Raw genomic sequence first — 12822 nt, 5'->3', positions numbered from 1 at the left:
GTCTCAATGAATATTATCTTGAGCTTAGGAAAACTATTTTTTTAAACATGAAATAGCTACTATTATCTGCATCTTAATATATACCTTTTTTCCATTTATTTCTAGAAACAGAAATAAACTTCCTACTCAAACAAGCACTCACAATTGTTGGAACTCTACCATTTACTTACATGTTGGAGAAGTGGAGATGGATGGTTTTTAAGGGTGAAATTCCCAAAGATCAGTGGACGAAAAAGTGGTGGGAGATGAAGTAAGTCGATGAATATGTAACCAGCAAAACATTGTCTCAGGAGACCACTTCTTATTTATTTGCTTATTGTCCAATTGGCTTAATTAAGAAAGAGGGATGGGGGCAGTTTTTCCATGTGCAGATTCACTCCCCAGAGGGCTGGTCCAGCCAGAACTGGGCCAGGATGAAGCTGAGAGTCAGGAATTCAACCCAGGTCATCCGTGTAGATGGAAGGAATCAAAAACCTTGAGCTATCATCACTCCTTCCAGGGTCTACCCAGTTGCCACAATATCCTATATGGGATGCAGGTGTCCCAGCCCGTAGCCTAAACGCCTGCCCTCACCACTTAAGCTCATTTGCCTCCTTGTGGGAGTGCTCCGGCCTGTGGCCCAGAGTTCCTCAAAGGGCTTCAGCTGTCTTGCCGCAGTGCTATCCTTGATAGCTCACACTTTGGGGACGGTTTTTCGATCCCTGCCTTACCTCTTCACTCCTTTGCTGATATTTCCTGGGATATTTTCCGTGTTTCCTAGTCAAAATATTTGGGACCCGAATAGATAGTCTTGAAAGATGCTGATGGGGATTTAAGTCTGAATGATTGCACTGTGCCATTTGGGTCAGGGGAATGCCAGTTCAGGGCCCCTTCCCACACACGTGCACTAGCTACCACAGTTTTGTATTTTTAGTCTCCATTCAGTTGCCATCTACTCATAAAGTTTCCTTGGCCCTGCCTTCTACTTTGAGTGTGTCGATAGTACTACATGTTCAATATTGTTAAGCATCATATCTTCCATTAAAACTGTAAAATGACTTAGGAAAGGACCAATTTATTAATTTTCAGCTTTTTAAAAATTATTATTCATTCGAGTCTTCAGGGCAAGAAGAAGCCGTGTGTGAATGTTTACAGAACTGGAGGAAAATGAAAAAAAAAAAAAAAAAAAAGAGCCACAGCTGGGAAAGGCTGTGCCAGGGAGTAGGTGGCATTGGGTACAGAGTTCCAGAGAAGGGGACTTTTGGATTAGCTTTGACAAAAAAGTAAAATTTCAATTTCACACAATTCTCTCTGTCATGAACACATAAAGTGCGGTCCCTGAGGGCAATTAGTTGGTTTTGTACTTTATGAATTTATTAAATTCATGTTTTGAAGATGTAGATATTTTTCAATGGAATATCTTGGCTACACTAAAAACTAAAAGATAATAACCAAAATGGCTTTACATTCTTTCATTTTTTTTTCTTTTTACACTGTTTCTATTTTACCTGATAGCCAGCTTCAAATATGACTGCTGTTGACTGATAAGACTGCACAAGTTGTGCCCAACCATAGCTCCTCCTGCTGAGTGCCCCTCACTAATGCGCCCTTTCCCCTTCTTCCCACAGGCGAGAGATCGTCGGGGTGGTAGAACCCCTGCCCCACGATGAAGCCTACTGTGACCCTGCCTCTTTGTTCCATGTTGCTAATGATTATTCGTTCATCCGGTAAATGACAATTTTCTTTGCACACCCTTGAGGGTTTGTGGGGAGTTGTGCTAATGAAAAAAAAAATAGAAGTCAGTGTAGTGATAACTGTAAGATTCTCTTCCTATTTCCACTGTCCACTCCAAGGGCATTATAGATTATCCAATTTAGTTCAGTTTAACCTGATGTGATTTGCTGGGTTAAATAAAACTTGTGCAAAATCTTTTCCCCATCATGAAGGAATCAGTAGGACCATTGGGGCAGATTTAAAAGTACTTGTGTTTGTCTTCTTATTCCTGGCCTAGTTTACGAGGTATTGCAATAAAACATGCTCTTTATCTATTAGTCCCAGGCCCTGGATTTGTTGGGCTTCAGTTGCTTCAATTGATAAAATGAGAACAATATTTTTGACTTGTCATGCAGATTTATTGGCCTATAAATCTGTAAAACACTATATAAAGCTTAGCTAACGTTTAGCTGAGTAAAGCTGCCTTGGTTATCAAATGATAGATCCAAAGTAGATAGAGTGTGATGACATTGGGGAGTTCTTGTTTGGGCCTTTCTGGAGAAAGAGGTTTTGTTAGTAACCTCTTCGGTTACTAGAGGTTCTAGTTTTTTAGGCTCTAGAATTTAATATAGACAACCTAACTGGGATTGAGTTTGTGTTTCTTTGTCTCTTGTACAGATATTACACAAGAACGATTTATCAATTTCAGTTTCAAGAAGCCCTTTGTCAAGCTGCTCAACATGAAGGCCCCTTGTACAAATGTGACATCTCAAATTCTACGCAAGCTGGGCAAAAGCTGCTGTAAGAAATGCCTCAAGTCTCCTCAGACAATAACTCTCAGCTGGAATTTGATGTTTTGATTCCAAAAGGGAAATTGAAGGCTTCCAAATGTCATCATGCACAAAGTGAATGCTCTCCCTGTGGTCACACAGGCACCTAGAGTATTCAAAGGCTGACTGAGGCACCTGAGGTCTCCACGTTGTAGTTTCACAGCTGCCTTGGTGGTTATTGTAATGCGAAGGATGAATATCTTGTCACTGTGGCTTATATATCTGTGCTGGGAGCAAATTTATCCAAGTAAAAGGGAAGAGACTAAGTATATGTACCTCTGGAATCTCTCTAAATATCCTGAATACCCTCTTTTTTTTTTTTCCACATAGCAATATGCTGCGTCTTGGAAAATCAGAACCTTGGACCTTAGCGTTGGAAAATGTTGTAGGAGCAAAAAATATGGATGTAAGACCATTGCTCAACTACTTTGATCCCTTGTTAACCTGGCTGAAAGACCAGAACAGGAATTCTTTTGTAGGCTGGAACACTGACTGGACTCCCTGTGAGTACCGCATGCTGACATGTTTTGCAACGTCCCTGTCGCCGAGTGTGTTTTTTCTCTACTTAGAATCTGATTTTGACTGTAGTCCAGTGGCAGCTGTTGTCTACTGGGGGTAGGAAGCACATATATAATCACTAACTATGTACTTGGCATTGTGACAGCTACTATACACATACATGAACATGTACACACTTACGCACATGTGCACACATGGATACACTTCTAAGTCTGTCTTATACTCTGCTTTGAGCAAGTATGAGTTTCAGTCTCTCCATAGTTTGGTATTTTTTTAAAAAAGAAACATATTTTAACAATTTTAGTGCTCTAATTTCTTTCTGGCAATTACTTTCGCACTGCTAAATAATTTGTTTATGTTGCCCTTTCGTTGTTGCTCAGTTTTTGACCTTTACTTCCGTTTCTTCTACTTCCATCTTTTACTCTCACAATAAAGCTTTACTGTAATTTTTAGTAAAGCAGCTGTCATTCTCATCATTGTAATACATTATATTGTGTGCTTTCTTATGTGACTTTTGTTTGTCCCAAAGTTTCTATTTCCCTCAGCTTTTTTTCCTACTTACTTTTCTGGCTGTATTGCATTTGGAATTTTCCCCATGACTGTTCCAATGAATTGATTTCTTTCAATCTGATTTGTTTCCCAGGTTTCCTGGAGACTTTCCTTTGGGAGTCTCACGCCCTCTGCCTCTATCTGGACCAGCTCTCATTCCAAGTCATCCTTATGTTTGTTGTTCTCTTGGGTTAAATCCACTGCTTCCTGGATTCCATGTAATCTTGGATTATCTCTTGTTCTTTGGGACGTGGCCTCCGAGTGACCGTTCAGCAAGGGCACACAGGGCACACTTTAAGGATCAACTGTTCCTCAGAGTGCTTTTAACCACAGCCTTGTTTTCCACCCTCTGCTGTACCTGCATTCCAAGTCCTCTGTGTGTACAATAGGCCATGCCTTCCTATCTCCCACTTCCCACCATTTCTCATCTCCCAGAAGTATGTTTATAGCTTTAAAAAAAATCCTTGTCTAGCACTTTGGTGGGACTGTGGGAAGGGAAAAAGGGAAGCACATGTGATCAGTCTGTCATTTGTAACCAGCAATCTGCAATTTCTCTTTAATCAGATGCCGACAAAAGCATCAAAGTGAGGATAAGTCTAAAATCAGCTCTGGGAGAAAATGCAGTGAGTATTCCGGACAGTGCGTCCATTATTTTGCAATGCACATCTTCCCTTAAACAGGACAGGATAACCAGGCTTCAGCACTGTCTGAAAGAGGAAAGGCCCATGGTTATCTTCCAAACTATAAGCCCCAGAGTCTAGCTTTCAGCTTTTTGTTTTCTCTCTCTTTTTTAAAGCAACTTGTTCCTTACTGAATAGGCTCCGCCTGCTTCTCACTACCTTGAAGATGTTGTAAAGATCAATGCAAAAATATCTGTACTGGTCTTCAATCTCAAATGTTATCATTCCAATGGACTCTTATCACCACCATTGTTTGTTTTGAGGAAGAGGACATGGTTGTATTTTGAGAGCTTATTTGTTTTAGAAGCAATATAGTTAGGAATTTTTTTTTGTTTGCTTTGTTTTGCTCAATTATCTATGTCCTGGCTTTATTCAGAGTGTGTTCTGTGGGTCAGCAGTCTCTAGATCACCTGGAAACTTACCCACAGTACAAAATTGGGGGCCTCGCTCTGGGGTCCACTTCATCAGGGCGTGCATTCTGGCATGCTCCCCGCCGGTTTGTTTCCACAGTAAAAACTCAAAAGCTCTGATTTAGAACACTGTTTCCCAAACTTGACAGTCTTTGGGGGGAAGTTGCAAAGCGTTCATGCCTGTGTTTCACCCCTGGAGATTCTAATGTTGCTCCTCTAGGAGCGGCCCAGCAAGGCTCTAGAAGCACCTCAGGTGTTCCCATCATGGCAAAATGTCAGAACATTGGGGTAGTGATATCTTTGCGGGTCACAAAATGTTTATAGAAAAGGTTATTGCTTATAGTTTCTTGTGACTTGCGTTTGTTATCAGCTACTGCTCTCTCCTGCACACCTGTCTCAGCTAGTTCAGCCTGAGAAGAGTAGTTGGGGAAGAACAGTGAACAGGCTAGCTGTGAAGGCCAGGGTGGGCCTGTGGCACCAGGAAGCCTTTACAGGCTTGGAAGTCAGTGTGGGATTGTTGGATAAAACAGTCCAGGCTGCTGCAGTGGACCTGCTGAGTCCAGGTGGATTCAAAGATTATGTTTTCATCCCTTGACTTTTCCTGCAAAGTGCCGTGTTGTCCAAGACCCAACTAACTGGAGTATCATTTTCACATATAAGACATCAAAATATAATAATGTGATAGGAGCAATGTTTTTTGAATATTTAAAAAAGAAATAATAAAATGGAAGTATGTTGATTACCAAACTCTGAGAGTTCAAGTTCCTGGGTTTTTTTTTTAATAATACATTAATTTTACTTTTGATGGTATTTACATAGTTACGAAGGATATACGCCCATGTGAACCACAGATTGGGGTGGGGAGGGCCAAAGAATGGGAAAAAGCGGATGAGACAACTGCCTCCAATCTCGTTTATCCTTCTGTGTCTGGGGAAAGTGGGGAGAGAAGGGGAGAGGGCTGCTCCCAGCAGCTCTACCGCGTCAGTACCCGGGAACAAGGGACTGGCACCCGATGTCATCCCAGGGTCCCCAATGTGGAGCATATTCTGAGGGTACTGCTTAGGTGGTTTGGATAAGAGTTCTGAGATGCTGTTGATTTCATTGCTCCAAGGTTGAGGAAATCATTTCCAGTCCCATTGGCTGACATAGTCCACCCTAGAGTTCCCACTCACCCAGACACTCACTGTCAAAGCTTGGCTGGGAAAGCTATAAAAGTAGTAAAAACTCAACTTCTTTGTCCACAATGCACAGCCATTTGAAGTTTTGATTGCCTGCTGCCTGTCAACCTGTCCTTGAGATGATTATTTTTATCTGTGTGGAACCACAGTAGAAGACCCAGTGAGCCCAGTGCCGTCTACAGTGTGGCGCTCCACCAGCAGCGTTACTACGCACCAGCTGGGAGTCGGTGCCAGCACAGCTCTGCAACCTCAGCCCAAGCTCCAAGGAGGGGCCCAGCTGGCAGTGTCTTCATGAGCCATCCAGGGGATTCTGACGCCCTCTTGTGTTGATGTTGAGCGGTGCAAGGATGTTTGCAATAGGAAGGGATGCTTGGAAAGCAGAGGCTTTAGTACTATTTTTTTAAGGATTGATTTATTTACCGGAGGTGGGGAGAGAGAGGAGTCTGCATTCACTGGCTCACTCATCACCTGTTGCAGTGAACAGGGCTTCACTGGGCAGAAGCCAGAATCAGGAAGTCAGCACAGCTTTCCAGGTGGGTGGCAGCCACCACAGGGCTGGAGTCATGAGGCCCTGCTATGGGGGCTGTGTGCCTCCCAAGAACAATCCTCGCCACTGCACCAGGCTCCCCTTGAGCAGCAGCTTTGAGATTCATCCTCCACCGCCCCCCCCCCCCGCAACTTTGAGATTGGTCCTCTGCAGAGATCTTAGTAAAAGGCGAAAGATCTAAAGAGAAGCCAGAGTACTGAGAGTGAACCAGCAGATAGAGTATCTTTCTGTCTCTCCTTCACTCTATGTAAATCTGTCTTTCCAATAAAAATAAAGAAATCTTTAAAACAAATAAATCCATCCTCTGATCCCTACTGACTAGTGTCTGTCTTCTGATTTGCAGTATGAGTGGAGTGACAGTGAAATGTACTTATTCCGCTCATCAATTGCCTATGCCCTGAGGAAGTACTTTTCAGAAATGAAGCAGCAGACAGTTCCTTTTCGGTAAGTTCTCAAGTCTCCTCACTCTTGAATTCCAGAAGGCACTCCAGAAGTGCTTACAATTTACTTCAAGTGAAATTAAGAGAAATCTCTAGTAATTTTGCGACTTCTTTGGCATCCTGGAATTTGCACCGCTCCATTCAGGCTGATTGTGGCTTATTAGACTTCCAGTTTGCCATGGTTCTCGCTGTTTCCAAAAGCTCTGACCTACCCTCAACCTGAAAATAAAAAAGAGGTCGGACTCTGCCGCCATTGAACTTGCATACCAGCCTATATGCTGTGTGTGTATAACACAGACGTGAAATATAATGAACTGCATAGTAACAAGTGCTAGGGAGAAAAAAAAATGCATCCATGAAGTGATTAAGAAGTACTGATAGGTGTGTACGACAGTGAGAGGGTTTTTTAAGGCGTAATTTGGGTCAGAAAAGACCTAATAATTAAGCAAATACATAAAGCTGGAGCAAAAGCCAGCAAGGGTGGCACTGGGAAAAAACTTCTCATCTGGGGAAACAGCAGGTGCAGACCCTTTGACCGTTGAAAGAGCAGCAAGGGGGCCAGTGTAACTGGAGCAGAGCATCTTCTAAGGAGCCTGTAGGAGGTCTGATCTGCTTCCAGTGACAGGAGAGCGAAAAGAGTGCTCCCGAGGGATTGGAAGGCCAATCTGAACACTTTGGCTGTTCTGAACAAGAAGGGGAGGACCGTGGGAGCTGCATGGCCTGCCTCGGCCTTTTACTGAGATCACTCCAGAAGTCCCAGCAAAGCTCGCTCACTGCCTTCCCTCCAGGGTGCCAGCTTGGGGACTGTCTTTGCTAGTTGTGCTGCTTATCACTGTCCAGGCCACCAGGGACTCCTTGCTGACTCACCTATGCTTTCATACAGGGGCAGAGCCAGCTCCAAAGCACAGCACTGCAACTTTCATGTATTTGTTTCCATGTGCTTTGGGCAGTGTTAAGGGGTTGGAGGCAATTACATCCTCCCGTTGTCATGCGCCATATTCCTCGACCTGTGACCCCCTCCTTCCACCAGTAAGGGACGGCCCTGTCTTCTCCACTGCGTCATCTGTGCCACAAGGAAGTTGTTTCTTTTGTTTTTCCACAGGGAGCAGGATGTGTGGGTGAGTGATTTGAAACCAAGAATCTCCTTCAACTTCTTTGTCACTTCTCCAAACAATGTAAGTGACGTGATCCCTAGAAGTGAAGTGCAAGAAGCTATCAGGTAACATCTGACTTCTAAACAAACCATGCAAGGGCACAAGGGCAACAGCTACTATTTTCTCGGTTCCTTCTGTGTGCCAGGCATTGTTCTGCCTGCTTACGTGTTTCATCTCATCCCACAAACTTGGTTTGGGTTCTGCTGGATGTAGGGCCTTAGAAAAGGATTGAAGTGTAAGTGCCTTATTTGAGAGGTGATCCCAGGGAGCGCTGATGGGACAATGTGGGCTGAAGACAGAGGTAGGAAGGACGGTAGAGTACACGTCATCAGGCAAGCTACTTCTGTGGACAGCTGATGCTCACTCCTGCTGCGAAATCCAGAGACCATGCAGATCACTTACCTGTCCCATCAGAGGCCTGAGTCAGTGACTGGGGACAGCTCCCAGGTGCTATCGGTTCCCCAGCATTTTCAGTCTCCAGATAGGGCAGATGTTGTGATCTGAGCATGCTCTCAGGCAATGGAAAGCAGGTACTAGCTAAAGGACAATTGACAGGCCTGGCAGGTAGTGCGTAAGGGACGTGGGTAAGTAGTGCCGTTATCTGCTCTCAGGACTTTGATGTAGGATTCATTTCACTGCCGCAAACCTGAAGTACGAGTGCAGGCCTAGGACTCCTTAGCCATTTGTTGGTCTTGCCATTTGAAGAAAGAATGTGTCCCTGTGCCTCAGCCTCAGCTATTTCCGAAAAGAGACTGCAGGAGTGACCAATAGATAGACCTCATGGCTGATTCACCTTTGTCGTTTAAAACAAGAGCTTTCACGGGATTAAGCAATATACTGGTTCTGGGCGACTCACTAGGTGGCGCTCTTGAGCTGCATCAGTGAATCCTGTTTACCTTTGGAAGTCAATCTAAGGCTTGCTAGGCAGGGTGTACCTAATAAATCTGGCTTGGCTGGAGTGTGTCCCCCAATCACATCTACTCACTGGTTCACTGCCTCCAGAAGGTTTGTGGTTGTCATGGAAAAAACTGCCAGGTGAGATCTTTCATGAACGAGTTCAGCCTTCCTGGATACCCATCTGCAAGGTGGAAAATACCTTGAACTTTTCTATCTCCAGAGTGCCTTGAGATCTTATTCGACTTAATTTGCCAGGGTTACATACCGAATAAGGCTTTTACATCTCTATCTCTCTGGTTATACCCAAGTGCAGGAGGATGAAATGCCAGACTTGGGTCTTTGACCTAGAATGTTATTCATTTAATTGGTTTGTTTTAAATAACCTTCATCCTTTTGCTTCCATTAGAATTCAGTTATTTTCCATCACAATGCTGTAGATGGTGGCTGAGGTTGCTTTCCAACGCTGCTCTAAATACCAGACACTATTATTTGCCCTTTTCCACCTGTGATAAACCCATTATAAACAGACTTTACAGACAGCATAATCTTGCCAATAATGAGCAAAAGGTAGATTAAAAAGTGGAATTAAAAGATAAGTTTGTTTTGTACAAAAGAGAGAGAGGTCCATGCATAGCTTTTGCATAATATGCATTTTCATGAACTTTTTGGAGACTCTTATATATGCTAATTTGCCTTTTAAGCACAGTAGTCATAAATGAAAACATGGCAACCAATTGCACATTTTCAATCTGTTGACAAGACTAACCTAAGTTGCAAGGCATGAAAGATGTATAATTGTCAAAAGCTTATATCCTTCACTGGACCTGATTATCTACTATTTTTATCTATAATTGCTATTTAATACTACATTCTTTTAAAAAATATTTCAAAGGCAGAGAGATCAGATGGACAGAAAGAGTGAATTCCCTTCCACCGACTTACTCCCCAAATGCCCACAGAGTCTAAGGGGCTCAGGCTGGGAGCCAGGAACTCAGTGTAGGTTCCCCACCTGGTGGCAGAAACCCAGTTACTTGAGACATCACTGTTGCCTCCCAAGGGCTGCAGTAGCAGGAAGCTGGAGTCAGGAGCAGAGATAGGAACCAAACCTAGTGTACTCTAACGTAGGATGCAGGCAACTTGGCTGTGAAGCTAAACGCCTGCTGCTAGGTGTGTGCTCTTTTTTTTTTTTTTTAAGATTATTTATGTAAAAGGGCATACTTATGGAGAGAAGGATGTAGAGACAAAGGGAGAGATCTTCTATCCACAGGTTTACTCCCTAAATGGCTACGATGGTCAGGCATGTACAGGACCAAAGCCAGGAGCCCAGAGTCTTCTTCTGGGACTCCCACATGGGTGCAGCATTGGAGCCACCCTCCACTGCTTTTCCAGGCACATTAGCAGGGAACTGGCTTGGTAAGCGGAGTGTCTGGAACACTTAGCAATGTGCATATGAAATGCTAGCACTATAGGCAGTGGCTTCACCCCCATATGCCATAGTGCCAGCCCCTAGGTGTGCGTTTTTATGATAAGCCTTCTCAGATCCTTTTGGGAATAATTTTATTTTGAATAAGTGTCTCTTTTCTGTGTTTTGCTTTTGCAAACAGGATGTCCCGGGGCCGTATCAATGATATTTTCCGCCTGGATGATGACAGCCTGGAGTTTGTGGGGATTCAGCCAACACTGGCTCCCCCTTATGAGTCGCCTGTCACTGTATGGCTGATTGCTTTCGGAATTGTAATGGGAATTGTACTGTCTGGCATTATTATCCTGATCTCTACTGGAATAAGAGAGCGAAGGAGGTAGGGGACCTTTTCTAAGCATATCTGTCCGGAAGACTCAAAGGTTTAGGGACAGGTACTTACGTAGGTCATTATGTGCCTGAAAGTTCTGATGTATGCTCTAGATGCTTACCATGTGTCATCAGCATGTCCCTTTCGGAGAGGCCCCATGGTAGTGATTGGCCTGGGCTTTTGTAGAGTGCCCTAGAGAAGCCCATTGCAGGTCATAGTGTAGTTTCCATGCTGGAAGCCCTGTCCTTACTGCAGGATCCTCCTCAGTCTAGAGTGACTGCAGAGCCTGGACCAATGATAGCCTTGAACAATGGGATTTGCTTCAAACTGCTACTCTTTAACCACCTTAATTCCTCTTTAGGCAACTCAAACACCAGTTCATCTCCTTAACTCCTAGTCATTGCATTCCAATTTGTTCTGCAGTTTAGGATCAAAGTTCACTGAGAGTTTAAATCATTGGAGATCTGATTTATAATATTTTACCACTGCATTCTTTTTCTGACTTTATGAAATAGTTTTCTGTAGGGCTTATAAAATGAAGATTAATAATAATAACACTGCATAGCGCCTAACAAGGCCCTATTCATACTTTGAACTTTTTAAACATGTCATTGACTCAATCTTTGCATGTCTGTTTTGCTCAAATTATAGAGATATTTAGTTCTCCAAAGTAGCTTCATTTAAAAATTAGACATTGAGCAGATAATGTATCAATGTTGTGAAAATAGAAAATCTAAATGGATACAGAGTCTCTATTATCATTTGCTTCCACATTTTCTTCCTAAAACCATCCAAAACTATCAGTTTCTTGGAAATCCATACATTCATGTCCTTTTTTAGTTTACAAGTGTTAGCAGACTATACACAGTGTTCTGCATATTTCCATTTCCCATTTAATGTGTTCTAGAGATGTTAGTTATTGTTATATGCTATTTTTGAGTGTTTGTATTTATTGAAAAAGTTGTGGTGGCTTAAGGTGGGCAGTTTTCAGAGTCACCCATGTCACCGTCACATAAATCACAGCAAGGGGGTGTCAGGTCAAGGATCAGGTGCATTTCTAATTTTGACAACTTCCCAAATTTCCCTTAACAGAAAGTGTGCCCATTTACACTCATATCACCAAATTTATTATCCCTTCCAACCCCGCCTCTTAGCACAGGGTGACTTGAAACTTTTTGATCTTTATCTGTCTGATTAGTGGCAATATTCTCCTTACATCACTATTAAAGTGGCTTTGTTTTATTTGACAGGCAAAGGCGAGCAAAAAGAGAAGAAAATCCTTATGGTTTAGTGGACTTAAATAAAGGAGAAAATAATCCAGGATTCCAAAACAATGATGATATCCAGACTTCATTTTAGAAAAGTCCTTTTCTTTCTGAGGTGGCGTTAGTATGTAAGTGTTTGTCATATTATAAAGGTGTCATTAAATATCAAACCTATGTCTGTATTCGGGACAAGCTGTCTGAAGGGGGCACTGCAGAGGCATGGGCATCCCCGCGGATGCTGTTTACAGTGTGAACTTCCCTTCTGTTCCCTGATAGGGTTGTTCAGACTAGAGAACACTAGAGACAGGGCGCCTTTGACCTCACAGGCCATTGAGAGATAATGGAAATGGAAGTTTCTGTTGTCTTACTATAGTTGCAAACAAAATGATGCATCATGACACCAAGTGTTGGCCCTTGTGTGAAGTCTGAATGGATCACTTTTGAGGTCAGGCCTGGGAATCGAGTGTAGTACATACCGTACACTTGAATCTAAGTGTAACGGAACATGTACTTTCTTTATAATAACTCTGTCCAAGTGCTATAGTGAGTTGCCATAGTGATGGTTGGAATGGACCATGTCTTCTTCAGGTGGCAGGCCAAAAGAAGCAAGAACAAGAACCTAAAGAGCAGGCGGTGGACCCTACCATTTGTCTCCAGCTGCTTGATCAGCATCTCCCAACAATGTGGAACTATCACCAGGAGCCGCCAGGATCCCCAGAGCATGCCTGATCACAGCCTTCTTCTGTTTTCCTGTAACTGTGGAATATTTGCCTTCTGAAGTATATAGCCAGCTGCTTCAATCTTTTGTACCCATTCACAATGTCTGAGAGCTGAGCACAAAGCAGGTATCAATAAATATTTACTAGATTTG

At 43.1% G+C, this 12822-nt stretch overlaps 1 protein-coding gene across 1 annotated transcript in view; it reads left to right on the top strand.

Moving 5' to 3' along the window:
- The window catches only part of ACE2 (angiotensin converting enzyme 2), a 38844-nt gene extending 26022 nt beyond the window's left edge, over nt 1–12822 (top strand). The window contains exons 10-19 of the mRNA XM_041001204.1: nt 106–250; nt 1608–1706; nt 2371–2493; nt 2853–3025; nt 4155–4213; nt 6749–6849; nt 7948–8064; nt 10501–10695; nt 11937–12079; nt 12540–12822. Coding sequence (XP_040857138.1) covers nt 106–250; nt 1608–1706; nt 2371–2493; nt 2853–3025; nt 4155–4213; nt 6749–6849; nt 7948–8064; nt 10501–10695; nt 11937–12045 — 1121 coding nt within the window. The 3' untranslated portion in view covers nt 12046–12079; nt 12540–12822. The remainder of the gene's footprint in view (nt 1–105; nt 251–1607; nt 1707–2370; nt 2494–2852; nt 3026–4154; nt 4214–6748; nt 6850–7947; nt 8065–10500; nt 10696–11936; nt 12080–12539) is intronic.

This window comes from Ochotona curzoniae, unplaced genomic scaffold (genome assembly GCF_017591425.1).
Source record: "Ochotona curzoniae isolate NIBS_2020 unplaced genomic scaffold, NIBS_Ocur_1.0 contig_1274, whole genome shotgun sequence".
NCBI lineage: Eukaryota > Metazoa > Chordata > Mammalia > Lagomorpha > Ochotonidae > Ochotona > Ochotona curzoniae.
Note: the sequence above shows the minus strand (reverse complement) of the source record. Positions and strands in the feature narration are given on the sequence as shown.